We start from the raw sequence: 27,149 nt of genomic DNA, 5'->3' as shown, positions 1-27,149 counted from the left end.
TGTGTGTGTGTGTGTGTGTGTGTGTGTGTGTGTGTGTGTGTGTGTGTGTGTGTGTGTGTGTGTGTGTGTGTGTGTGTGTGTGTGTGTGTGTGTGTGTGTGTGTGTGTGTGTGTGTGTGTGTGTGTGTGTGTGTGTGTGTGTGTGTGTGTGTGTGTGTGTGTGTGTGTGTGTGTGTGTGTGTGTGTGTGTGTGTGTGTGTGTGTGTGTGTGTGTGTGTGTGTGTGTGTGTGTGTGTGTGTGTGTGTGTGTGTGTGTGTGTGTGTGTGTGTGTGTGTGTGTGTGTGTGCAGTCACACGCAAATATGTGTATCTGATGAGCACTGTGCATACCATTTCATTTTATCATATCTATCTGGAGTAGCACGCTAGGCATGCCACCAGACAAACCTACTCAGGATTCATTAAAGAGCTCTCTCTCTCTCTTACTCAGAAATTATTACTGATTTTTTTGTTCATATCAGTGGATTTATTCGTCCAAAATGCTCATTTAAGCCTTCTTCCTACTTAGCTATTGCATCTTTTGCGTAGGTGAGAGCGAGTGCACCGCCTAACTGGTTTCTCCCCGCCCTATCCAGCGATGATGAGGAGGAAGGGCAAGGGACCCCAAAGAAAAATGGAGTGGAAAAATAAAACCACTTGTCCAGTTGGGACTTGCGCTGTCGAGACGTCTCTCTCCCTTCTTCGCATACCTGCTTTCCCACACTTATTTAGAATTTGACAGTGACTGTGGAAGTCAATAAGTTTCCCATTAAACATAGTGTGCATTTTAGAATGTCTTGAAATGGCCAGAAAATGCTTATTTTGCACTATATTTTGACATTGCACAAATGATTGTGGCAAAGAGGCATTTTGGAAAGATATTAAAAATTGCTGAGCTGAGAATATTCAAAGATCCAAGTTCTTGGTCAAAAGTTCTTGGTCAAGTTCTTGGTCAAAGATCTTGGTCAAAAAGAAATTAGCAGTGGACTATAACTACACAAGACACCTTCGATAACACCATCCATTGATCAAGTAAGCAGCAGGAAATTAAATTCTTGGAAAAAACATTGGGATTTGGCACATTTTGTTTCACAACTACTAACGTACATCCCTTGCGTGGTGTGTATCGGTATGTAGAATGACGCATTTGTGTGCTCGCATGTGTGTTATATAAGCATGCACATATGCTCGGTAATTAAGCACCTGATCTTCTAACATATGGCATCAGTTGTCAATGTTTTCTGTTGCCACTGGCTTCTTATCCTTCATGTAGAGCTAGCTGCAGACGTTATGTCCTCCACTCACATTATGTGAGAGGTGTACTAAATCAGTGTTATGCTGGCAGCGTAGAGGTCATAGCTACGAACCATATAATACACAACTGTTTAATCTCCAAGCCAAAATTCAGGCTATTTGAGGCCACTAATGTGAACTGTTGGGATAGAAATGAGAATAACTGAATATAGCTTCTAATATTAGTAGGGGTGTTCAAATGGTAAAATTTCCAAATTGAATACGAATACTTGAGAAAAACGACCTCAGAATATTGAATCAAATATCAAATATTTTCCCATTTGTAATCAAAATGACACACACACACACATGCATATATATATATATATATATATATATATATATATATAGCTTGTGTGGAATCCATTTGGTAAAAACAAATAGGATTAGTTATTTGATACATGCATGTAATGTGCCATTCACAACTGGATGGGCAATAAACTAAGGAGCTTGTAAATGAGAAACAAATGCTCTCAGTTATTTGGCGCACCATGATAATGACAGTAATGAAACAAGAGAACAGCGCACATCATTAGACGCACATAAATTGTTGGGTGCACTGAAGGACAGAAGTGTGAAACAGCAGCACCTCACAAATTGCTTTGGCTAAACCAATATGACAAATTTGTTTGCAAGCTGCCTAAATGCGAGGCATTCTTATTTAATGACGGCAAATTATTTGGCAGGACTTATCTGCTTCATGTCATCGCTCAAGAACTGATGCCTCTGTACAAAAACTGTGGCTCTGCTGCACCAAAATCATTCAGAACAGTCCTCACTTGCATCACTTTCTCTTCCTCAAGACACCAAAGTCTATCAAGTCTATCAAGTTGACATTTCCAAATTCACTGAGTTTTCCAGGTTTTCCCCGAGTGCCTTTGCAAAATTCCCTGAATGACACAGAACTTTGTTTTATATCAAGACAGGCTGACACTATGTCGCCCAATGCTGTCACTCTCTAGTAAGCATGCTTAGAAATGACTTAATCCAATTTGAATAGTAAGGAATATCATCTATTTTATACTAAAGAAATCTGTAGCGAGGGGTTAGTAAAATGCGCAGCGAATAAAATAACTTTGAACGAAATGGTAAAACTCATTGCAAATCGAGTGGAACATTCTCAAATATGGATAAAAATGAGATGCCTACATAAACAAGTGTTTTCGAATATCCACTTCAGTCACGAATTATGATCGACTGTCGATACATATGTGGGAAACACAGGTGGTGCTTGAGACTCCACTGAAAGCAAATCAAGGTGATAGAATGACTCTTTGAACATTTTATGATGAGTCATTATATATACAGTGTAACTAAATATTTGAATATTCTAAAGCCAGTGATGCTATGCGTCTTCATAAAAAGGATTAAATCCCCCGCTCGAATTACATGCACAAGTTACTCATATTATTCAGTTTATATATATATATATATATATATATATATATATATATATATATATATATATTTCAAGGTTGCTACCGACATGCCCCACATCAAGCGTCACGTAAAACATGGTGGTGCCTTCACCAAAGCGATACTCTGCAACGATACATATCACTCAGAAGCAAAATAGATGTAATTTAGGTTAACAGAACCTTCAATTTGCCGTAAGCTAAATGTTCATGCTCTATTCTTGCTACCACTACACAGAAATGGCAAAAGTAGGTTGTGTCTACAAATGTGCACGCCGTGACTGAAGGTGATATGAGCTACTTTTATCAATTTAAAGCAAGCTCATTGGTGCGAGGCCCGAACTTTGTCACAAATGAGATTCTCAACAGCTGGTGTGTCACCCTCAACTCTCCTGACATACTCTCAGCCCGCGTACAACACCTCAGTGTTGCATTTCACTGCTTTAGCGAGTTTATTTCGGTTTGGATGAGGAACACCTGCATTCCAGCTTCAGCCAATACTTCGTTTTTTGAGCTCAAGCTCCTTGAAAAAAGCGGCGGCAGGCTTCATTTCCCGTTCATTCCTCAATGCATCGGTCCTCTCTGCTGTTCTCGTCCTCCTTCAACCGCGCTTTCGCCCCACGGACCATCGAAGCATCCTCTTCGTCAGCTGTACAATCAACGTCCGATTTTTCGGACTCCAAGGGCCGCGAAAACGTCCGTAAAATCGAGCAGTCCGTAAAAATGAATGTATGTCTTTAACTTCCATTAAAGGCTCAAATCGCCACAGGCACATCCGAAAAGGCCTACCATCACGCTTATTAGGCATATCGGGGCCCGTACTGCGACAGGAGGTTGTAGATGGATGCGTGCATAATAAAGGAATGGATACCGTGTCCCGTGACAATTGCCCCTTCCCACGCTTGTTATGCTTCACCGCGTAACACTTTTGTATTGAGGCAAAGCTGACTTTTGGGAACCGGCATTATGCAACGCGCCGTACTTTCCGAGCTTCGAAGCCAATCGCGAGGACCACAAAGACGGAGTCAGTGCCACTGCTTACAGCGGCGAATTCTTTCAATGAAAAACACGGCGCCGAACGGCAAGATGCTTTATAACGAACATTGAAGCAGCTAGGCCTAGCGTTTGCCACGGTGGCGAGGTGATCAAAACGGCGGCTGTGGTGGCTTTGATTAATGCCGTTTCGGACCTGCGGTCACGGCCAAAAATCCGGAAAATCGGACGGCGAAGGGCTTTCGCGTCCGAAATTTCAGACGTTCTTAGACATTGATTCTATGGGGTACGTGATAGTGCCGCGGAGCCGTCGGGCGTCCGGAAAGTCGGCCATTGACACGGCGTCAAAAGACTATTCATTACGATCCCTCTCTGTTACACGAGCCAGCATTACTGCGACTTCCGTTCCCTTTCAATAAAATTACAGCAAATTTTTCCTGATGGAAGCATAAATTCCCCGAGTTTTCCCTGAGTATTTCCAGACTATTCAAGATCCCTGAGAATTCCCGGTTTTCCCGGTTGGTAGACATCCTGCAAAGGGTTGTTTGAAGTATCAAATAACAGAACATAAACAAATATTCAACATTGTTTAATAATAAATTCTCAAACCGAATAGCAAGAACTATTCAATTTGTATTTAAAATTTTATATACTTACATATCCGTATATAATACCTACATCAGTCATTGCAGTGATTTGAGTGGTAGCCTTTTACACAACTTGAAAATTCACAAACGTTGTGTAAAAAGTTATTGAAAAGGTTTTGCGAGTAATTCCTTTGAAGAACTTTTTTTTAGCGTTGGATGCACAATTAAAAAAACATTGTCCGCAGGTATTGGGCTCAACAACAAGGAAGATACGAAGTTACAAAAATGAACACCGAAAAGACAAATTTTGAAAGATGTTCATTGAAAAGAGAGGGTCTTTCATTAAAAAAAATACATCAAAGAATGCCGAACATACAGGTGATGGTAGCAATTGACAGGCTGGGGAGGAACATTCCAGTCTACTGCTACTCCAGAAAAAAGATGAGGCTGGCAAGGCTGTTGTGCATGAGCATGGTCATAAGACCTGAAGATGGTGACCAATTCAATCAGCTATTTGTATTGTTGGCGTGATACATATATGGCACATGCACAGTTGAGAAGACTAGATAAAATTCAATGAAAATGACAATAATATATAAGGTTTTCATTGGTTATCGACTAATGAATATCCGCTCCAATATTTTAGAGGCTTTATAGTCTTTTCTCATAGATTTATTAGCAGAAGTCCAAAGTTCTTTTATTTTTTAGAAGCTGAAATATTTTCCCAGTACAGCGATGCTAACAAAAAAAGTCAGCAAACTTCAGCAATTCCTCTGGAACTTATTTCATTTACTGAGTAGTAGCAGGCACTCGCAGAGGCAACTACCATCTTCTCAAAAATTTGATTTAAACAAGTAAGCGCTCATTTTGCAACTCCCCTGCATTTTGCCAACGTTCATATGCAACACCTAATATACTGCAACAACTTCGGTACTGAACCCAAAGAAACCATTGAATAATATGCGTTCCTTTAGCATGTCTGTATGCTTTACCAGTACTAAAAGCCAACTACACAAAGAAAAAAAAAAGAGCCACAAAGACTGACCAGGATAAGCGCAGCACTGCACTGAGATTTTCTCGCGGCATCATTTCCGACTATAAATATCTCAACACCACGGACTTCCTTGTCAGCTACTTTGATTGCTTACATTCGCAACATACAAAATATGGCTCTATTTGAATAAAGGGAAAATCAGACATCCACCCGTTCGTAGCAATTGCTACAAAGGAAACCCAAACAGGTTCCTCGAAAGAAAAGCCTCAGAGTTGAAGAAACATTCGTCCTGGTCCGGGACTCAAACCCGGGACCACCGCCTACCACCAGGTGTGGTCAGCATCACTCTCAACAAAAACGCTGTACCTGTCATTGTAGCTCCCAGGAAGATTCCCATCGCTATCCAAGACAAGGTAGAGCATGAGCTTGATGACATGGAAACAAAAGGCATCATAACAAAAGTAATAGAACCAACAAATTGGGTCCTTCCACTCGTCATCGTCATGAAAAAGGATGGCACCTTGCGATTGTGTTTAGACCCAAGACAGCTAAATGATGCAATCAAATGCGAGCACTACCACATACCAACACAGGATGAGCTTCTTGCTAACCTGAGCAACTGCACCATGTTCACAGCTTGACGCGAAGTCAGCCTTCTGGAAGCTAACACTCGATGAGCACAGCTCCAAGCTGTGTACATTCATCACACCTTGGGGATGGTACAGGCTTTTTCAACTCCCCTTTGGACTTGCACCAGAGTTATTTCAGCGAGCCATGGACAGCATCTTCTCAGGAACTGAAAATGTTCGACCCTACTTTGATGACACACTTATTGCGTCCAGGAATATTGAAGAACATAATGCAAAGCTTCGTGAAGCGCTAGAGGTAGCACGACAGCACAACTTGAAGTCGAACGCATCAAAGACTAAGGTTGCTGTTTCAAACATTGCCTACCTAGGACACTTGCTAACACCAGATGGCTTGAAGCTTGAGCCTGCTAAGCTCCAAGCTATCCCTTCTATGAAAGCACCAACCACCAAAGAAGAGCTACTCAGGTTTCTAGGCATGGTAAAATTTCTCACAAAGTTTGTTCCTTCTGCATCCACGGAAACTGCACAGCTCAGGACCCTCCTAAAGAATGATGCAGCATGGTACTGGGACGCAAACATGGACAGAAGTTTTAACCACCTCAAGAGAGTTCTTACAGAAGCACCAGTCCTCAAGTATTTCAACCCAAAAGAGTCAGTCATTGTCTCTGCAGATGCTAGTGCATACGGACTAGGTGCAGTGCTGCTACAGAATCAACCAGTTGCATATGCCTCTGCATCACTGACATCAGCACAAAGAAACTACGCACAGATAGAGAAATAGCTTCTTGCAGTTGTGTTTGCTTGTGAACACTTTCACTTTTACACATATGGCCGACCTGTGACTGTGCACACTGACCACAAACCGCTGATTGGTCTCTGCAAGAAAGACTTCGATGCAATCACTCCAAGACTGCAGCATCTACTTCTACGTCTTCAGAGATACACTGTCCATCTTGTGTACCTGCAAGGCAGACACCTTACTGTCGCAGATGCCCTTTCACGTGCCCCAGACACATCTCTCCACACCGACACATCAGATTCGGAAGAGTGCAGAGTGATGACTCTGATCAGTGCTTCAACTACAAAGCTGCAAGAGCTTTGTATTGCAACTGAAAAAGATCCACTTCTTCAGAAAGTTGCCCAGTATGTTCAGGATGGGTGGCCAAAGCATCAAAGTGTTGATCAATCTGCTAGACCATATGCTCATTGCCAAGACGAGCTCCATCTATCGGATGGCCTTCTTTTTCGTGGAAAACGCCTTATCATTCCTACATCCTTCCAACAAGATACTCTGAAACGACTTCACACAGCACATCAAGGCATTGTTGCAACGAAAAGCAAAGCACGTGCAACATTGTATTGGCCAACAATCAACAAAGACATCGAAAAAATGGTCACCAGCTGCACACTCTGTCAGCAGCACCAGGGCTCAAACCAATGAGAGCTGCTAATGGACAGGAAGCTTCCCACCAGGCCTTGGCAGATGGTTGCCACAGATTTTTTTCCCTTCAACAACGACACTTACTTGCTTATAGTTGATTACTTTAGCAAGTACATTGTGGTTGAGCAGATGACAGACATTTCAGCTGCCAAAGTGATCTCCATAGTGAAAAAAGAATTTGCTCGCTTTCGTATCCCAGAAGAAATGATCTGCGACAATGGGCCACCATTCAACTCTGAAGTGTTCAAGCACTTTCTCAGGAGCTGGGATATTTCCTTCAACCCGAGCTCTCCATATTATCCAAAGTCCAGTGGTCTCGCAGAAAGGTCTGTACAAGCAGTAAAAAACAGCCTGACCAAAGCACTGAAAGACGATAGTGACCTGTTACTTGTTCTCATGGAGCTGAGGGACACGCCAGTGGACAATTTAATACTGTCTCCAGCAGAACTTCTAATGGGCCGCAAGATAAGAATGCTCAAGCCAGTGGCACCCCAGCAACTAAAACCACATTACGATTGTGGTGCAGCCCAAGAATGCCTTCAAGCTCGCCAACGACTGCAACACCGTCATGGAGACAAACATACGAAGCCACTGTCTTACCTGACTCAAGGTCAACAAGTGTATTTTCACCGAAAAAACAAATGGGAACCTGTAATTGCAGCCCAAGTTGGCCCACAACCACAATCGTACGTGATCAGAGCCAAGGATGGAAGGCAATTCAGAAGAAACCAGTTCCATATCAGACCAAGCGTTTGGCAATCAAGCTGCACAACACCTGAGGACTACTACTTGTTTCACTCAGAGAACTTGACCTCCAGCAATCAACGTCACCAGCAGTGTCATACCAACATACCCTGTCAAGCTGTCGCAACACGCTTGCGCAAGAACTGAACTGCAGAGACCTAGAAAAAAAAAATAGAGGTGTGTGTTACATATTTGTATCTGATCACCAATGCCACCTACATATATAACCTAACTCTTGATAGTCTTGACAAGCCTGTGTGTGTTAGACATACAGCAATGGCATCAACAACGTGCGCACATGCACCTAGCTATGTAAACTTAAATAAAGTCTTTGTTGTATTCCCGAGACGAAACACACTGGTTGGAGGTTCATTTCCAGTAAGTAGAAAATTATAGGTCCCAAATGCGTGTCCTATTCTGAGACGACAGAATAGGACATCTGTTCACCGTGATTTTGTTGCGGAGGGCCAAGAACCTAACTGTGGCTTTATCACATGCAGTTTATTTATTTCTGCGTCCCACATGCATTGCCAGTGGTTTCACAGTTTCTTTCGTATGATAGATTTCAGATCTGTGACAGGGACCGCAGCATGAGCATTAACAGCATGGGATGAAATTGATGCGGCTATCTGGTCTGCCAGAACGTTACCTTCGATTCCCCTATGGCCAGGTACCCAGCATATAACGATATGCTGGTTGGATAAGCTTTGCACAGGTCGGAATAGACCTCAATAAGAACGGGGTTTTTATGTTTGCAAAGTGACATGAAGGCATTCATGACAATTAGGGAGTCTGTACATATAGCAGCTTTTTGGAGTTTTGATTTCCTTATAGGCTTTACAGCCGACAATAGTGCGTAGGCCTCAGCCGTAAAGATACTTGTTTCTGGATGTAGTACAGTCGCCCAAATCTTTAGCTGGTGTGCGGGAGCGACGACTTTTCCGTGCGTCAGCGCCGTTTGACGGGGCGAGGCTGGAAACAGTCTGAGGCTAAGCGCATGCGGACAAAGCGCGCTCAGCTGGGCCCATCGTCTACTAGGCTGTTTCCAGCCTCGCCGCGTCATAAGGCGCTGACGCCCGGAAAAGTCGCCGCTCCCGCACACCAGCTAAAGATTTGGGCGACTGTACATCGGATTCCGAGAAGGATGGACCGACGGCTGCATAGGACACTCCGCTATGTGACTTGGAAGCATCTGTGTAGAACTCTGTGCATGAGTGCTTGTACTGAAGTTCTAGGAAATGCATTCGGATTTCGACCTCTGGAGCGTGCTTTGTAACTTTTAGAAAGGATACGTCACATTCTATCACCTGCCACTTCCAAGGAGGTAAAGCTTGGTTAGGCGCATTAAACGATGCTCGAGGAGTGAGACATGCATTTCATCGCTAAGCTCCTTAACACGCAGCGAGAAAGGCTGTCTTACAGAAAGACGATTGTGGAAAAGTGTAGCCCACGTCATATCAGTAACGGTAAAAACATGAATGTTCAAGATTAGAGTGAACTTTAAGGAAATATGTGAAGCTGATGTATGATCTCTGCAGGTGGAGTGACCACTCATTCGATTCGGCATATAAGCTTTCAATCAGGCTTGTTCTGAAAGCGCCAGTGGCTAAGCGGATACGTAGACGGTGGACAGGATCTAGCATCTTTAGCGCGCTCGGGGCAGCAGAATTATATACTACGGCACCATAATCCAATCGTGACCGAATTAGGCTTTTGTAGAGATTCATTAAACACTTCTGTCACTACCCCATGTAGTCTGGGGGTAGTGACAGACTACATCGGTAGTTTTAGTTTACTTAAGTTCATTGTTTTTAGACATTTTCTTTAAGATATTTAATGTGTGGAATGAAAGTGTGCGTATAGTAAAGTATACCCAGAAATTTGTGCTCTTTGTTGACAGGTATTTGTTGTCCAGACAGTTCTAAGCAAGGACCCGGAACCAGGCTACTCTTTCTTGTAAAAAGAACACAAGAACTTTTGTGAGGTAGTTTAAATAAATTTTTCTCTGCAAACTTTCGCACTTTGTTCAAGCCAAGCTGTACCTTTCTCTCGCACACTGCGAGGTTACAGGATTTGAAACCTATTTGAATGTCATCCACGTAGATGGAATAAAAAATGGCCGGTGGTAATGAAGCTCAAAGTGTTGTCATCTTAACAATAAAAAGTGTGCAGCTGAGCACGCCTCCCTGGGGTACACCAGTTTCCTGTATAAAAGGACGTGACAGTACATTGCCGACTTTTACGCGGAAGGCAATGAAAACTAACCTAGCGCTTGTTCCAGTAGCTAACCGCCGTAAAGTCGCCCGTCTTTCGCTATTTTGCTAAAATTTTCCATCACATGACACTTCACGTCGACTTCATACTGTGGTCTCAGTACATTTTAAACCGCGTCGACCATCACAGTAAGGTACGAATTAATTCATGTTATATGAAGTCTTTCTTTCAATTTTGATTTCCCGTACATCCCCCCAGGAATCTCCCCACCTTCCCTCAAGTATCGTAGCAGTCACCGATGAACTTCTTGCAAAGCTGTAGATAATATTATATAATCAGGATAATTATTATATTACCAGAACTCGCTGCACTTGTTTGTTTGCTTTACTCTACTTCTTGGTAACCACTCCTTTCTTTTGTGTCATATGGCCATGAGGGTATTTCAAATAAAAAATTAAATGAGCAGTGACTACCAGAGTTTCAGTCAACATGAAATAGCATTTCCTCAAAATTGCATTGGGTGCATCTGATCGTTTTAAGATTCTGTGCATTTTCATGTAACAAATTGTTGAGTGAGCATGTGATACCTGGTGGAAATGCCCGTCAAGCTGATTTGCAAAGAGCAGATGACAGAGCTTGTGCTTTAGCAAGTTTGCTCATTGTTTCTGTTCTGGTCATCATGGCTATAAGGAATAGAAAAGAAACAAGCTGGCACTAAACATGTTACTTCTCTAGTTGTCATAAAATGCCCTTAAATACAAGTAAGCCTGTATGCAAAATTCTAGCATTCCCGCTCAGTATGATACAAAACTATAGGCTACTGCTTTCCTGGTAGGGCTCACACCCCTCTAGCTGGCAAACTTGCAAACATTTCATGGTGAGGCACAACTCAAAAGGACCTGTTGTCATTACAGTGACCATTGAACTTCTTATGGCTTGGCATGGGCAGCTTGCAGACCAATAATCTCTCTTTTGTCGGTCTTCCTGAAAAGAGAAATGATGAAGCCATCACAAACATGCAAGCAAAAAATTGTGAAGCAGAAGTTAGTCAAACAAATCAACAAATTATGGTTCCAGTTGAAGTGTTCAGAAACATACCTCGTGAGGACTTTGGCTCCTTGATGTTACTTCCAGTGGTGACACATTCACTGCTGTCTAGTATGTCCAGAGACTATAGAGTAAAAGGGATCAGCAAATATCAGCAGCGTCTTGGAGGCTGGAGTCGAAAGAAGAAAGGGCCTCAATTACTATGGTGTGTGAGTGAGTTTGTGATCCATGCATGACTAAGAATACTGCACGAAACACTCCATGACAAAAAAGCACACATGCACACACAACACTGTTTTTTGTGAGCATTTCGTTCAATGGTGTCTTTGTGCGGAGCGTGCGTAATGAAGCCTCAATTAGATGACAATTTTTTCTGCCAAATACTAGGTAATAAACATAGTCATTTTATAATGTCTCACGTACAATTAATCTAACTATCACCGGATGTACATTTGCCACTAATGTGTAGTGAATTTATCGCAGTGTATCCTTTGTGCAGAAATAAGCAAAACTATTTATCATTTACGCTGTACTTCGTGTTAGGAACTTTAGCAAAGTGGCAAAATAACAAGAGCCTCGTTTGAAATGCCTTTAAAGAGCAATAACTTTACAACTTTTATCATTTTCCACTTTTAAAAAATTACTACACGAATTTGTTTTATCCACCTCGTATGCAAGGAAATTCAAAGTTGAGGATGTGAAGCAGTGCTTTTTTATTCACTGGTGCACACGCCCAGAGGTGGCAAGGTTAATCCGCTTTCGTGGGTAGCTTCCAGACACTGTGCTCAGTTCCAACGATGAATTTTCACGCTATCTAGTACATTATTTTTTTCAAGCAACACGTCATTATGCGGCCAGACGCGGCAGATCACTAACGATGGAAGCCGTGGAGCCGTTATGCCACTGAAACGTAGGAACTGATAAAATTCACGTTCGCTTGGCGGTGGCTATATAATCTTGGACGCATAAACAGGCTGAGATACTATTGTTATCAAATTAAAACGAACCTGGGTGATGCTGCTGTGGTCGTTTGACCACACCGTTCGCAAATATTACCGCAGTACCATAGAATGCCGTTCAACATAAAGAACCAATCAATTCGAATCGATAAACGGCCCGGGCTGCTATTGATACCAGCGGGCTGCTGCTTATCGCACTTTAGTGAGATCTCAAAACCTATATTCAAGTAATAAATCACAGACGTTAATAATATAAGTCCAATAAAACAATGCCCTGTTTATTTGTAAAACAATGACATGCTAATTATGTTTCTCAGTCATTATTATGTACATTTATAAAACAAATATTTTATCGTGTTGAGCGCCCCTAGCAGAAAAATTAAAAACTAAAGTATAGAACTAATTTACAGTACTTCCACTTGCGTGCTTTATGCTAGAACGCGCCGTGCTTCTTTACTCACCAAGAGAAGGAAAGCAAGAACAGACGACAAACTGTTTCAAAGCGAGCGCGAACCTTGTCGTCTGTTCTCCAACTTTAGCGGTCCGCTGATGCTTTTTACGAACATATAGTTGTACACGCAAAAAACAAAACATGTTTTTTCGTAATAATAAAGCTAAAACCCTCTTTCACGTGCTGTTTTAGTAGAAAATGAATCATTGTGATAGACGGAACGGTGCTTGCCAAGCGAGTCTTCAAGGTGTCCTGTTTCTCCACGTGTCTCTCCGAGAACGACGCCTTCCATGCATACCATTATACCATTGGATACCACTGCCTAGCATATATTTTAGGCAGCGCCAGATTTCCCTCTAGGTAACGTTGTGAGAAACTCTATGGAAAACACTAAAATAAAAGGATGGATTCATATAGTTTTTGTCAACTCTATGGTTTTTGTAGGAAACTCTATGAATGGATTGGTGGATGGATGGGTAGGTGGATGAATGTTATGAGCGTCCCGTTTGGAACGGGGCGGTGGGTTGCGTCACCAAGCTATTGCTATTAAACTGTTTAATACCCTACCTAGGTTAAAAAAAAAAAAAAGGCCACTATGAGAGCAGCATTCCTGGCAAGTTGGTAATTCATTACCAGCGCTTGGTGTGTCGTCTTCTCTTACATCCGTGTCGTTTTTTTTTTGTTGCGCAATATCATTTGAGTAATAAACCCACTATGAATTTCCATAATCAAATTTTCTGACCCCCTCTTGTGAACTTTGTTTTTGTACGCATCTGCTTCTTGTCGTTTCCCAACCTTTCTTCCACCAATCTTTCAATCGTCTCTTATTAATATCATGTTTACTTTCCCCATAGAATTTCTCAGGGTAATACACAGTGAGAAACTCTATGACTAGTTCAAACTCTATGGCGCACTATATACCTGCTTTAGACCACTGCTCACGCTGAACCCAAGGGCTTCAAGGAGGCCAGTAGTGCCTAAATTACCACTGCTGCCGCCTAGCGCAAAACGGCAAAAACACAAGGGCGCTCTGTGGGGCTCTGTCCAGTACATATGGTACAGTAGGGTACGGGAGGTGCAAGCTGAACGAGCGCAGTAAGAAGTTTTGTCGCGCGCCGTTTTGCTGTGTGTTGTTGGTGGGTGCCAGGATTCTACTAATGGCTTGTAACGACGATGAGTGCGAGCCAGTACTAGCGACCAGTGACCGACAAATCTACTGTGCATCCAACACGTGCTGTGCTAACGGCTCTGGCAGTGTCATAAAGGATCTCCACTTCTACAGGTTCCCAGAGGACGCCAAACGCTGTAGGCAGTGGATAGAAAACTGTGGAAACTATGCACTGTCTGCAAAACCTGTGGCAGATGTGTGCCATAGTAACTATTTGTGCAGAACGCACTTCGACGCGACCCAGTTTGAATTAAACGATGGCTCCCGCCGTTTAAAACCCGACGCTGTACCGACTGTCTTTACGCCTGTCAATTTCCAACACTTGGAAATGGACCACGACTATTTAACTGTATCGCCGTGTGTCATTAAGCAGCCTCTTAAAGCGAAGTCGCCCACTGTACTAAGGGTTGTGCCGCAAGGAGTTACCAGATTGAAAAATTCGCCAAGTGAAGGTTCACAAGCAGCACTGCGAACGTCAGCCGAGGGTTCTGAGTCGATTGAGAGGACGACGTCTAACAACAGCATGGACCTTTCTGGCACAAATGATGTAGATACAGCTGAACTGCCGCCAACAGCCGTGACGCATGCTCAACCCCACGCAACAGTAGCGGCAGCAGTGCCGCTGAAGGTTGTGTCTGGTGCTCCGCACAGAAGACAACAAATAGGCCATCTGCAGCGAAAACAACCTATATTGCTAACCCGGCGCCTTGCGCCATCTGCCAAAGAAACTCCTCTGCAGAAATACATGCTACTTTGTGCAGAATTTAAAAGTGAGCTGAAGTTGTTAGAGAAACGCAAAGAAACCTTGGAGAAATTGTTTGCAGGTGTCCAGGAGCTATTGTTTCAAGAAGCAGAACTGCTGAATACGGAGGACACCGCACTTTTAGTGGGTTCTCTTGTGAAATTTCAGCATGAGCGGTATTGCCGAAAGCCAGAAGGTCTGATTGAAAAAGTGCTGTGCTCAGTGTGGTCAAAATATCGGAAGAAACAGCCACGAAAGGTGCAGCAACGACCATTTGCTCAAGTTGCAGTCTTTGTTCTGGACAAGTCAAAACCAGGGCGAGTCATTCTCGGGAAGCGCAAGAACTTTCTTGGTGGAGGCTTGTACCAGGTTCCTTGTGGAGAAATTGAATTTGGAGAGACATGGGAAGACGCAGCATGTAGAGAGGTTTTTGAAAGTACAGCAATACATGTTCGCGATTTGTCAGTGTGTTCTGTTGTAGACACTGTGGAGCAGACTGCAGGCTATCATGCAGTGACAGTGTTTATGCGAGGCTCTGTAGATGGTAGCCAAGCAGCACAGCCTGAAGCGATGCAACCTGACTTATGTGACTCATGGCACTGGAGGCAGTGGCAAGAGCTGCCAAGCCTGAATGAACTGCACTGGCCTCTTAGAGACTATAAAGCTGAAGGTTTGCAGCCTTTTCCCTGATGCGATTTGCTGGACATTGGTAATGTTTCTCTGTATTGTGGGCTTTACGGCCATAAGGTCTACATTTGCTTATTGCAATATTTTTCTGTATATGAACTTGGCTACTGTGTCTTTATTGGAGCCTAATTTTTTATATAATTGTATGTTTTAGCATTCGTGTGTGTAGATGGAAGTCACATTGAAAAATGTGGTTTATCAAGTATACACCAAGAATTCAGTTGTAAGAACTGTAAATCAGGTGTTCTGCAAAAATCCCTCTGGGTTTTACGCAGAGAAGGCAGCTCCTGCATTTTAAAGAGGCCCTGCGACCATTTTATACTAGCTAAGTTCTGCATCACTGTGTGTTCCTTGTGTTATCCTGAGGGGAATAAAAAAAGAATTACGATAATTGAAGCGGCCAAACAGGTTTTTCAAGTTCCAAATTCAAAATAAAAGCAGACAGGATTAAAGAGGCATACCTTTTCGCATTTCACTTGCCCACTAAGGACTCATGCTGCTTCTAAACAAAATGCGTCTTGCATCACAAGTTACCGGAAGTTTTCCCATTGTAGCCCTTCCCCTCATAACCTTGCTTGATATGGTGGTGCCATCTAAGGTGCCTGAAAACCCATCTTCTCACGCACAGTAAATTTGATGACTAGCCATTGGATGCTTGTAAATAATATACGGAATGAACTTTACACACTGTTCATTACATGCTACGTGCAAATGCGTATTTTTTCATTGTATTTCGAGTGTAAACTGTTGGACAGCACACCTAGTATCAGTTACAAACTAATCTAATTTTTATTGCACAAATGTGTGGCCTCTTGGTAGCTTTAAAAAGGATAATAATGCTTTTATTTTTAATGTTGTCATTATATGTGTAGCATCAGCACACAATATATTCTTCATGCCCAATCAATCAAAAATGAACAGCATAAGTTGTTGATCACATCCGCTGCCGAAAATTATTTTTGATGCTGCATTACTGCAGTGCAAAAACTAATTTCAGAAGAAAATTAAGTTATCAAATTCTCTGGTATTGGCATTTTCACTGGCACTGTAGGCATTATCAAGTCCTATAGTAAGCAAATGTCGAATAAAAACATGCATTGGAGTGCAGGGCCCCTTTAACACCATGTGCGTCACTTTCGTTTGTATTTCCTGCTAAGATGCTATGAAAGGAAGTCAAACTGTGAACTGAAATATTGCAGTGGAGTTTCTCGACTTCAAAAATTTGTTTGTTTATACTTCTGTACTGCGAGTTATCCTTTATGATATGATACTCGCTTAACATTGCATTTTTTTGTAGACCACCTCAGTCTGTTACTGAGATCTGAACATAGGCCAGATTGGCATTTTTCCCAAATTCAGGTTTGTCTTTTGGAGCCTGTGTACAATATCCACATGCAAATAAAACTTCAATAGATAGTACACTGTGGGGAGAGTTCTAGAAAAGTAGTTTCAGGTTTCCTTCTGCAACGATGTTCGTGAATAATTTCTTTTAAAAATGCCATAATTGGCCATTTTTAACTGCATGTTAAACAAAAAAAAAGTTGTCTGGAATTGTTTTTAGTGGAAGCACAATTTCCATTCATTACAAAAATGAAAGTCTCGCAACAATGCACTTAGCACTTTATTTTTGCCAACATTTTTCCTGACATACGGTTTCCCACTGTTTTGTAAATTCAGATGGCCATCAGGTGTCCAAAAAAAACTTTCTCGCCCAAAATATTTCTGGCCTGCATTTCTTTAAACTTAATAAAAACCCACTATTTGTAAAATGGAAAAAAAATATTCCGGCTGGTGTGTTTCATTGCAATAACCTTATATAGTATATATGTGTGCTTGGAAATTCAGTATTTTATGTTTTTAGCCCAATTGGAATATTAAGAATTTGCCAGGCTCTGAATTTCACAAAATGGAAAAGCAAATAGTTGGATTGTAGCATCATCATTATCATCAGCCTATTTTATGTCCACTGCAGGACGAAGGTCTCTCCTTGCGATCTCCAATTACACCTGACCTGTGCCAACCGATTCCAACTAGCACCCGCAAATTTCCTCATTTCGTTGCACCACTTAGTCTTCTGCCGTCCTCTACTGTGCTTCCCTTCTCTTGGTACCCATTGTGTTGCCCTAATGGTACAACGGTTACTTAATCTGCGCATTACATGACCTGCCCAGTGCCATGTTTTTCTCTTAATGTCAATTAGAATATTGTCGGTACCCGTTTGCGCTCCGATCCAAACCGCTCTTTTTCTGTCTCTTAAAGTTATCCCTAGCATTCTTCGTTGCATTGCTCTTTGCACGGTCCTTAACTTGTTCTCAAGCTTCTTTGTCAGTCTCCAAATTTCTGCCCCATATGTTAGCACAGGTAAAATGCCTGTATTGTATTGTATTGATTGTATACCTTCCTTTTCAATGATAACGGTAAGCTTCCAGTCAGGAGCTCACAATGTTTGCTGTATGCGATCCAACCCATTTTTATCCTTCTCTGAATTTCCTTCTCATGGTCGGGGTTCCCTGTGATTAGTTGACCTAGGTAAATGTACTCCTTCACAGACTCTAGAGGCTGACTTGCGATCCTGAATTCTCCTTCCCTTGCCCAGTTATTCATCATTATCTTTTTCTTCTGCATATTAATCTTCAACGCCACTCTTACACTCTCCCTTTTAAGGTTCTCAATCATTTATTGTAACTCATCTGCAGTGTTGCTGAATACAACAATGTCATCGGCAAACCGAAGGTTGCTGAAGTATTCGCCAGCAATCCTTACTCCTAAACCTTCCCAGTTCAATAGCTTGAATACTTCTTCCAAGTACGCAGTTAATAGCATTGGAGAGATTGTGTCTCCTTGTCTGACCCCTTTCTTTATAGGTATCTTCCTATTTGTGTAGAACCCGCCGTGGTTGCTCAGTGGCTATGGTGTTAGGCTGCTGAGCACGAGGTCGCGGGATCGAATCCCGGCCACGGCGGCCGCATTTCGATGGGGGCGAAATACGAAAACACCCGTGTACTTAGATTTAGGTGCACGTTAAAGAACCCCAGGTGGTCAAAATTTCCGGAGTCCCCCACTACGGCGTGCCTCATAATCAGAAAGTGGTTTTGGCACGTAAAACCCCATATATTATTATTATTATTTGTGTAGAATTAAGGTGGCTGTGGAATCTCTGTAGATACTTTCCAGGGTATTTACGTAAGCAGTCTGTACTCTTTGATTACGTAATGCCTCTATGGCTGCTGGTATCTCTACTGAATCAAATGCTTTTTCATAATCTATGAGAGCCATATAGAGAGGCTTATTGTACTCTGCGGATTTCTCTATAAACTGATTAATGACATGGATGTGATCCATTGTAGAGTATCCCTTCCTGAAGCCAGCCAGCCTTGGTTGACTAAGGTCCAGTGTTGCCCTTATTCTTTTGGAGATTATTTTAAGGCGGAAGCCTTTAATGGCTCATTGTCAAGGTCATCTGCCGTAAGCAGATACTGCCACAGCTTTCCGGCCTCCTGATTGGTCTCCTCTGTGTCGTGACGTCACTGTCGCTAGGCACAGGTGTACGCCTCTTGATTGGCTCGCGTGCATGACGTCACTGTCATTAAGTGCGGGTGTCGGGGTGGTTCGGCGCCGCGTGGGATAACTCATGACATCGGCAGACGTGGTGGCCGTGTGAGACGGTGCGCCCTGATGTCACTGTCATCAGGCGCTTGAGGTGACCTCCCAATTGGGCGCTATGTGGCCTGACGTCACTGTCACGAGGCACGCGTGGTGACCGTCTGCTTGGGTGTGGTGTGGCAGCGGCAGGGGCGGCAGTTTACTTTGTGGTATCGTGTGGGAAGGATGCCTCATCTCGCCAAACCAGTGTCTCCCAACACACGACGTGTGGCAGCCGCTGAACGCAAGCGGCGCTCAAGAGAGGCTGAGCGTATATGTTGCATGCATCAGGGCGGCAAGGCACGTCCAACACCACAGAGTCCAGGGACGCGACGGGCCAACGCAAGAGAGGCAATGCGTTTGAAGTGGCTCGCTGCATCTCCGGGTACCAAGGCAAATGAAACTCGGAAACGCCATGACCGCCATCTTGCCACGGCAAGCCAAGCAAGTGCAAGTCAATTGAGCGAAGTGGATAACAAGGATGGCCAACTACACTCTGACACCGCCATGGAAAACGCGTCTCCTCCTGATCCACAAACGGCGCTGCAACAGTTCCAGGCGGCCACAAACTACTTTAACAGACACTTCATCCAGAACGACTTTGCCAGCATTTAATAAACAAACAAACATTCACATAACACTGTATGAGTTGTGCGCCTCCGTGGTGTTTCCGGCGCAACAAATCACCATTGGCAATGGTGTCAGGCTTCCGCCGTTTCACACTTTAGTCTCGACAAAGTGTCTTCTGTTTTATGGTAAATATTTTATATAATACTAGGAGTAAGCTAATGGCTATACAATTTATCAATTCTTTAACGTCTCCCTTTTTGTGGATTAGTATAATGTTTGCATTCTTCCAGTTTTTCTAGCATTATGTCTTCTCCATCTTTGATTAAATCGACTGTTATTCCATCTTCTCCTGCCGCTTTTCCCCGTTTCATGTCTTGCAAGGCCCTTCTGACCTCATCTCTAGTTATAGGAGGAGTTTCTGTATCCTGTGCATTATTGTTTCGAATGGAGTACTCCCGAGTCCTCTGGGTACTGTACAGGTCAGTACAGAATTCTTCCACTGGTTTTATTATACCTTCGAGAATGCTGATGATATTACCCTGCTTATCCTTCAGTGCATACATCTTGGTTTGTCCTATGCCAAGTTTCCTTCTCACTGATTTCAGGCTGCATCTATTTTTTATGGCTTCTTCAGTCTTTCTAAAGTCATAATTTCGAATATCACTTATTTTCGCCTTGTTGATCAGTTTTGACAGTTCCGCGAATTCTATCTTATCTCGTGAGCTGGACACTTTCATTCTTTGTTTTTTTATTAGGTTTTTTGTTACTTGGGAGAGCTTGCCTACTGGTTGCCTTGGTGCCTTGCCTCCCACTTAAATTGCTGCCTCTGAAGCCAGCCTCGTTGCAGTTTCATTCATTACCTCTATGTCGTCATCATCTCTCTGTTCTAAGGCTGAAAATTTGTTTGCAGGTACCAGCCTAAATTTGTCTGCTTTTACCCTTAGTGCCTCTAAGTTGACCTGTTTCTTCTTGACCAATTTTACTCTTTCTCTGTTCAGATTGAGGTGAATCGTAGCCCTCACTAACCTATGATCACTGCACTTTACCCTACCTATCACTTCTACGTCCTGCACTATGCTGGGATCGGCAGAAAGTATGAAATCAATTTCATTTCTTGTTTCACCATTAGGGATTTTCCAGGTCCACTTACTGTTGCTACGTTTCCTGAAAAAGGTGTTCATTATTCGCAGCTTATTCCTTTCTGCAAATTCTACCCGCATCTCTCCCCTAGCATTTCTAGAATCGACGTCGTAGTTGCCAATTGCCTGTTCACCCGCCTGCCTTTTTCCCACTTTTGCATTAAAGTCACCCATTACTACTGTATACCGAGTTTACACTTTTCTCATCACTTATTCAACATCTTCATAAAACTGATCTACTTCCTTATCATCGTGACTGGATGTTGGAGTGTAGGCTTGTAATACCTTTAATCTATACCTCTTATTAAGTGTGATTATGGCTACTGCTACCCTCTCATTAACGCTGTAGAATTCGTCAGTATTGCCCGCTATGTCCTTATGGATTAGGAATACTATCCCGTATTGCTTCTTATCAGGGAGACCTCTATAGCAGAGGACATAGCCGTTATTTAACAATGTATAAGCCTCACCAGTTCTTCTAATCTCACTAAGGTTGATAATATCCCAAACAATGTCTGATAATTCCTCAGAGTCCTGCTAAGTTAGCCTCACTCGACAGAGTTCGGCTGTTAAAGGTTGACAGGGTTAGCTTCCATTGGCCAATGGATTGTAGCATATACATTGGCAGATCAATTTTGCGGAATCCCACAAGGTGGAGGAAGTATCATGAAAGGGAAAATTTGTCATCCACCCAAATGTAACATGAGACTACAAAGGAAACTATACAGGTTTCTCGGAAAGAATACTTTGCAGTTGAGGAAAAATTTGTCCTGGTCCGGGATTCGAACCCAGGACCAATGCCTTTCTGGGGTGGTTGCTCTGAGTGAACCAGGAGGCTGGCAGATTGCAGTGTGAGGGCGAATTAATCGACAACTCTAAGGGACAGGGACACAGAATATGGCAAATCAGTTCTGTGGAATCCCGCAAGGAGGAGGAACTATCATGAAAAGGAAAATTGTCATGCACCTGAATGTAGCACGAAACTGGCATACACATTGTGTTAATTGTTCCGAATTCACGAACTTAAATAACAAAAGTTCAGTTTCCAATCTATACTTGACATGGGGAAATTGCCATGCTTTTGTAAACTTTTGCAAACTTTGTAGAATTCATTTTTTTACAAAAAAGAAATTTGTTTCCGTACTGCTAAAGCCTAGCTGTCGACTGTGTATGAGCAGTTTTAATGTGAGCGGTGCGGTACACTTGCGAGTTGACAATGAAATTTAGTGTCTAAGCATGTTCATGGGAAAGGTGTTACAGAGCGAGCTTTTTTATTGTTCACTATCCTTTTTTATTGCACTTTTTCATAGTCCCGAACGTTTCTTGTCATACAGGAAACCTTGTATAGGTATCCTTAGTTTTCCTTTGTAGCTTCGTGCTTTCCTTTGTAGTACGAAGTTACACAGGAAACTCATATGCTCAGAAAACTTGATTCCTATTTAAATGAGTTTTTTTTTCTCATAAAACTTCCTCTAACTTCATTGCTGATTATTGCAGAAATGATTTGCTGTGTTCAATTCCCTTTATCACAATCTGTGCAAAGAGACACAAAAGTCTAGCTAAGATAGTTGCTGTCCTCAAAATCTCAGTATCTTTCATTTTGTGCCAAAAGATTGCCTAGTGTTCGGAAAAATTGCTGCTGATAACAGCTTATAGCCTCTTCAAGAGAGCACAATCAGCAATAGAAATAGGTGGAGCTGCATTGTGTCCTGGGGGGCGGGGGGCAATGTGTCAATGCTAACCCATGCTAACATACTAACCCGCTGTTGGCCCAGTGGCTATGGCACGGCACTGCTAAGCTTGAGGTCACAGGTTCAATACTGGTCACGGCGGCTGCATTTCTTTGGGAGTGAAATGCAGAAGTGCTTGTGTACTTAGGTTTAGGTGCCCGTTTAAGAACTCCAGGTGGTCAAAATTAATTGGGTCCCCCAATGCAGCATGCCTCATATTCAGATCGTGGTTATGGCATGTAAAGCCTCAGAATATTTTTTGTGTCATGCTCTGCCATGTACTAATACTGCCCTGGCAAGTCAGACGGCTGAATAAAGAGGGCCCCACAAATAGTATAGGTGAGCTCTGTTGGAAAATCCAATAAAGTTGTCCAAACTGCATTTTCTTTCATGTCGATATGCAGTGTAATTATCTTTTCTTAAGTAGTTTAATACTAATTACCGGTTATGAATAGAACATATAAACTTATCAAGAGCTGGTTTGATATTTTGATTGCACTGTCACCAACCCTAATCTGCACTTATTTTCTTGTCTAAGAAAATTATTCCTAGTGAAAGTGATGTTTTGGACATTTGGAGCTCTCATCTCCCACTTTAGTGCGGGTAACCTTTGCCTTTAGCGTCACGAAACTGTCACATTGATGTGTACCTTTGGTAACTGTTTGCACTTGCAGCTGGTTTTTGCTGTTCACATACAGTTAAACTGTGATTTTAAGCAGGCAGGCACTGAGAAGTGTGCTAAATTGGGAGCTTTGCTGAAAGAGTACCCTAAGAACTTGTGGGAAAGGAACATTTACTTTTGTAGAACAATGTGGTAACGATTCTTAATATTTTTTTCTGATCAGTTATCAGAATGAGCAAACAACACACGCTCGAGGAAAGCAAAATTACCATAAAGCTAGTGCTTATGTAATCAATGCATGTAGTTTTGTAGAAACAAAATGCATGTCTTGGTTTTTGTATTAAGACACATTGCAGCGATGAAAGTATGAGTGCATACATGTTGCTCTTCAACGAACCTCTTTCACGCTGGGGCTGGGTAGGTACCGCTATTCAATTAAACTCTTTGATGTCAACTTGGAGCACTGGGTATGTGCCACTTGGTCTGCACAGCACACCTAGTTACCCAAGGTAGTTACCTTGGGTAACTAGGTAACTGCCGCTCTACAATGACGAAAAAGATTTCTAGAATTTCTTTGATGCTTTGCGGAATCGGACACACGTCACAAGGGTTCCTCATGGACATCAACTTGACACTTTAGCAGCCTGTGCCACAAATGCACTTCCTTTTTCTTTAATACATGGGAGCAGAATATTCAGCAAAATAAGAAAAACAAAGCACTACAGAAATTTAAGGTGACTGAAAACACATTGAAAAGTCAGGCAACACGTGCAAGCGTCCAATAAAGGTGTCCAGTCCGGTGCTGTTCTTTGTCCAGTGCACACACTATGAAAGTAGGCAACAGATTCCTGAAAGAATGACCGAGTGCTCTGCGGTAGTTCAGCGTGCCTGCCACACATTCTACTGCATCAAAGGCTATGTAGGCATAGGGTATGTGCCACTTCTCAATGAACACTTTTCACGCCAACATTTTAGCAAGCTCCACCATAAATGCACTGGGTATGTGCTGCTCTTAGATGAACCTCTCGCCAACTTCGGTAACTGTTCGTAACTGAGCTAGCATGTGCCACAGAGTGTGCAGCAAGCAACTGCGTCCATAGGCACCGGTGTGCCACGCTTCTTGTCTCGGACTCGCTGTGTGGACTTCTCGGCAATGCCACTAGATGGCACAGCATGTCCAGAAAGGAGCCCGGCCAGCTGGACGCCAACCCTAGCCCCCTCCGCCTGATCTCGGCTCCCACCTTCCCCTCCCCCCATCTTCAATAAAGTTTAATTCCTCCACCTCCAGAGAGGAGCCCAGTTAACCCATTGTACAGGTGTTCTGATGTAGCCTAAGCGTTCGCACGGACCGGCGCGCCATGCATATCTGAGGTCGCGCGCATGCTTTGCGGGGCGGCGCTAGATGGCACCAACTGTTCTTACGGAATAAGGTCCCTGGAAAACTTTATTACGGAAGCGCAAATGCTCGAGCTAACAGTCCCGCTACTGTACACTCCTCTACATAGTTTTGACGGTGGCAATACGTCGTGTAGCTATATTCGATTCAATACTAACGCATGACCGTTGACAGTCATCGTGAAGTGGTTTCTGCCGCAATCTTTTATAGTGGTTTTACTGTAGGCTGCACGTTTCCCATGAAAAATAATTTGACATCACTGAGAGCAACAATGCTGCACGCAAGTTGGCTCTAATTTGCGTCATTTACTGTCCCTCGACTTTACGTTTTTCATAGGTACCAACCTTCTCGGTCCTAACATGGTGGTCCCGGGGTAAACTGCAGTTGTGCACGTATATATATATATATATATATATATATATGTGTGTGTGTGTGTGTGTGTGTGTGTGTGTGTGTGTGTGTGTGTGTGTGTGTGTGTGTGTGTGTGTGTGTGTGTGTGTGTGTGTGTGTGTAAAAAGGGGAAAAAAGGTGCTTTATCTGCAGCCCAAAAAGAGAGTACTCGACACCAGTATTAAAATCATTTGTCTATGTTAATATGGCGTATACGAGTGTACTGTTTGTTACCTGTGTTATCACAAGTTCACAAGCATGAAGGAAGGGTGCCCTGCGGCGACCAAATCGAGAGTCCTTGAATGGAAACTATGAATTTTTTTACTTGTAATTTATTATATATCTTAAACTGTGTCGATAATTCTACAGGGGCTCTGGCCAGATGTCACCTTATCTATGTTGTAGTCTCAATCTAGGGTAAAGTATACACTCTTAGGCAAAGTCACACCCTTTGGCTTGCCCCTTCTGCCACACAACGATAATCGTTATCTGCCTTGATGCGTTTCCTTTCTTTAATGCTGCGAGCCCGGAACTTTCCAGCAACGAACGGCACGCGCGTTATCAGAAGGGGCACTCCAAAGGGTGTAAACTGTTCTACACTCTAAACACTCACTCTTAGAAAAATTTACACCCTTTGGGGCTTATCTTGTCCCACAACAATAATCGTCATCCGTCTTGCCCGCGTTTCCTTTCTCTAACGCGGCGAGCCCGGTACTTCCAGTCACGAACTGCATGCACGTTATCAGTGTGACGCAGCATTCTCGACAGGAAGGTAGCGAGCGCAGAGTTTTCAGGAAAGGAAACGCAAGCAAGGCGGATGACGATTAGTGTTGTGGGACAAATATACACCCCAAATGGTGCAACCGTTTCAAGAGCACTCTTAAAACGGTTGCACCCTTTGGGGTGTGTATTTGTCCCACAACAATAATCGTCATCTGCCTTGCTGGCGTTTCCTTTCTTGAAAACTCGGCTCTGGCTACTTTCCTGTCGAGAATGCTGCGTCACACTGATAACGCGCATGCCGTTCGTGACTGGAAAGTACCGGGCTCGCAGCGTTAAAGAAAGGAAACGCGGGCAAGGCAGATGACTATTGTTGTGGGACAAGATACGCCCCAAAGGGTGTAATTTTTTTCTGAGCGTGAGTGTAAGAACAATTTACATCCTTTTGCGTGCCCCTTCTGCCACACACTCTTAAAACGGTCGCACCCTTTGGGGTGTATATTTGTCCCACAATAATCGTCATCTGCCTTGCTTGCGTTTCCTTTCCTGAAAACTCGGCGCTCGCTACTTTCCTGTCGAGAATGCTGCGTCACACTGATAATGCGCATGCCGTTCGTGACTGGGAAGTACCGGGCTCGCAGCGTTAAAGAAAGGAAACGCGGGCAAGACAGATGACGATTATCGTTGTGGGACAAATATACACCCCAAAGGGTGCAACTGTTTTTAGAGTGTGTTATCAGTGTGATGCAGCTTCTCGAAAGGAAAGTAGCGAGCGCCGAGCTTTCAAGAAAGGAAACTCGGGCAAGACAGATGACGATTATTATTGTGGGACAAGATAAGCCCCAAAGGGTGTAAATATTTCTAAGAGTGCACAACGATAATCGTCATCTGCCTTGATGCGTTTCCTTTCTTTAACGCTGCGAGCCCGGAACTTTCCAGTGACGAACGGCACGCGCGTTATCAGCATAGAACAGTTTACACCATTTGGAGTGCCCCTTCTGATAACGCGCGTGCCGTTCGTTACTGGAAAGTTCCGGGCTCGCAGCGTTAAAGAAAGGAAACGCATCAAGGCAGATAACGATTATTGCTGTGTGGCAGAAGGGGCAAGCCAAATGGTGTAACTTTGCCTAAGAGTGTACTAAATTCTAGTACACTGCATCTAAGGTGTTTCCATCATAAAGTATCACCATAGGTCAGTGGCAAAAATAATCTAGTAACGTTGAGTGGAAACTCAATGGTCTCCATCAGTCTCCACTGACCATGCACCAGTATACGGTGATCATGCAACAGCACAGTACGAAGAACCACTTGCAATGGGGTGCTTCAGGGTGCCTTATAATAGCAGCACCAGTTGTACAACTTGTACAACCTCCATAACGTAACAAATAATAATACCAGGGTGTAATAAAATTTTAGTACACCATAATAATACCTATACAATATGATAACAATACAATACCTCGCTCAAGGCGTGGCGCACCAGTCGGCGTCTGCATGCGATGTAAGAGGGCGCTTACAGTCAAGGAAGCCTGCGTGTAGCCGTAAGTAGCACAAAGGATCTCGTGCTGAAAATTCAAATTAGAGTGCATATTTTGGTCATATCACAGTGATTGTTGCCACTTACAAGCAGTTTAGCG

General features: G+C 43.1%; 2 protein-coding genes and 1 long non-coding RNA gene across 14 annotated transcripts in view; 2 read left to right on the top strand and 1 right to left on the bottom strand.

Moving 5' to 3' along the window:
• Positions 1-4,271: 4,271 nt before the first annotated feature.
• LOC135901254 (uncharacterized) lies at positions 4,272-13,149 on the bottom strand. Of its 2 annotated transcripts, none has more exons than XR_010564059.2 (3): positions 12,938-13,149; positions 11,348-11,465; positions 4,272-11,233 (listed from the first exon to the last, which is right to left on the bottom strand). It is a non-coding gene; the product is annotated as an uncharacterized lncRNA (long non-coding RNA). The 2 variants fall into 2 exon arrangements; XR_010564060.2 differs by lacking the exon at positions 12,938-13,149 and adding an exon at positions 12,304-12,426.
• Positions 13,150-13,733: 584 nt separating this feature from the next.
• Positions 13,734-16,002, top strand: LOC135901255 (uncharacterized). Its single transcript, XM_065430983.2, has one exon. It carries the CDS (start codon positions 13,864-13,866, stop codon positions 15,304-15,306), a length of 1,443 nt encoding a protein of 480 aa, XP_065287055.1. The 5' UTR covers positions 13,734-13,863; the 3' UTR covers positions 15,307-16,002.
• Positions 16,003-26,992: 10,990 nt separating this feature from the next.
• LOC135901256 (uncharacterized) overlaps positions 26,993-27,149 on the top strand; it is a 73,249-nt gene continuing 73,092 nt past the window's right edge. For all 11 annotated transcript variants that reach the window (XR_010564061.1, XR_010564063.1, XR_010564062.1 and 8 more), the window contains exon 1: positions 26,993-27,053. The gene's annotated coding sequence lies outside the window, so the exon portion shown is untranslated. The remainder of the gene's footprint in view (positions 27,054-27,149) is intronic.

Source organism: Dermacentor albipictus, chromosome 1 (genome assembly GCF_038994185.2).
Source record: "Dermacentor albipictus isolate Rhodes 1998 colony chromosome 1, USDA_Dalb.pri_finalv2, whole genome shotgun sequence".
Lineage (NCBI taxonomy): Eukaryota > Metazoa > Arthropoda > Arachnida > Ixodida > Ixodidae > Dermacentor > Dermacentor albipictus.
The sequence above is the reverse complement of the archived record's forward strand: the minus strand, read 5'-3'. Positions and strand labels throughout refer to the sequence as shown.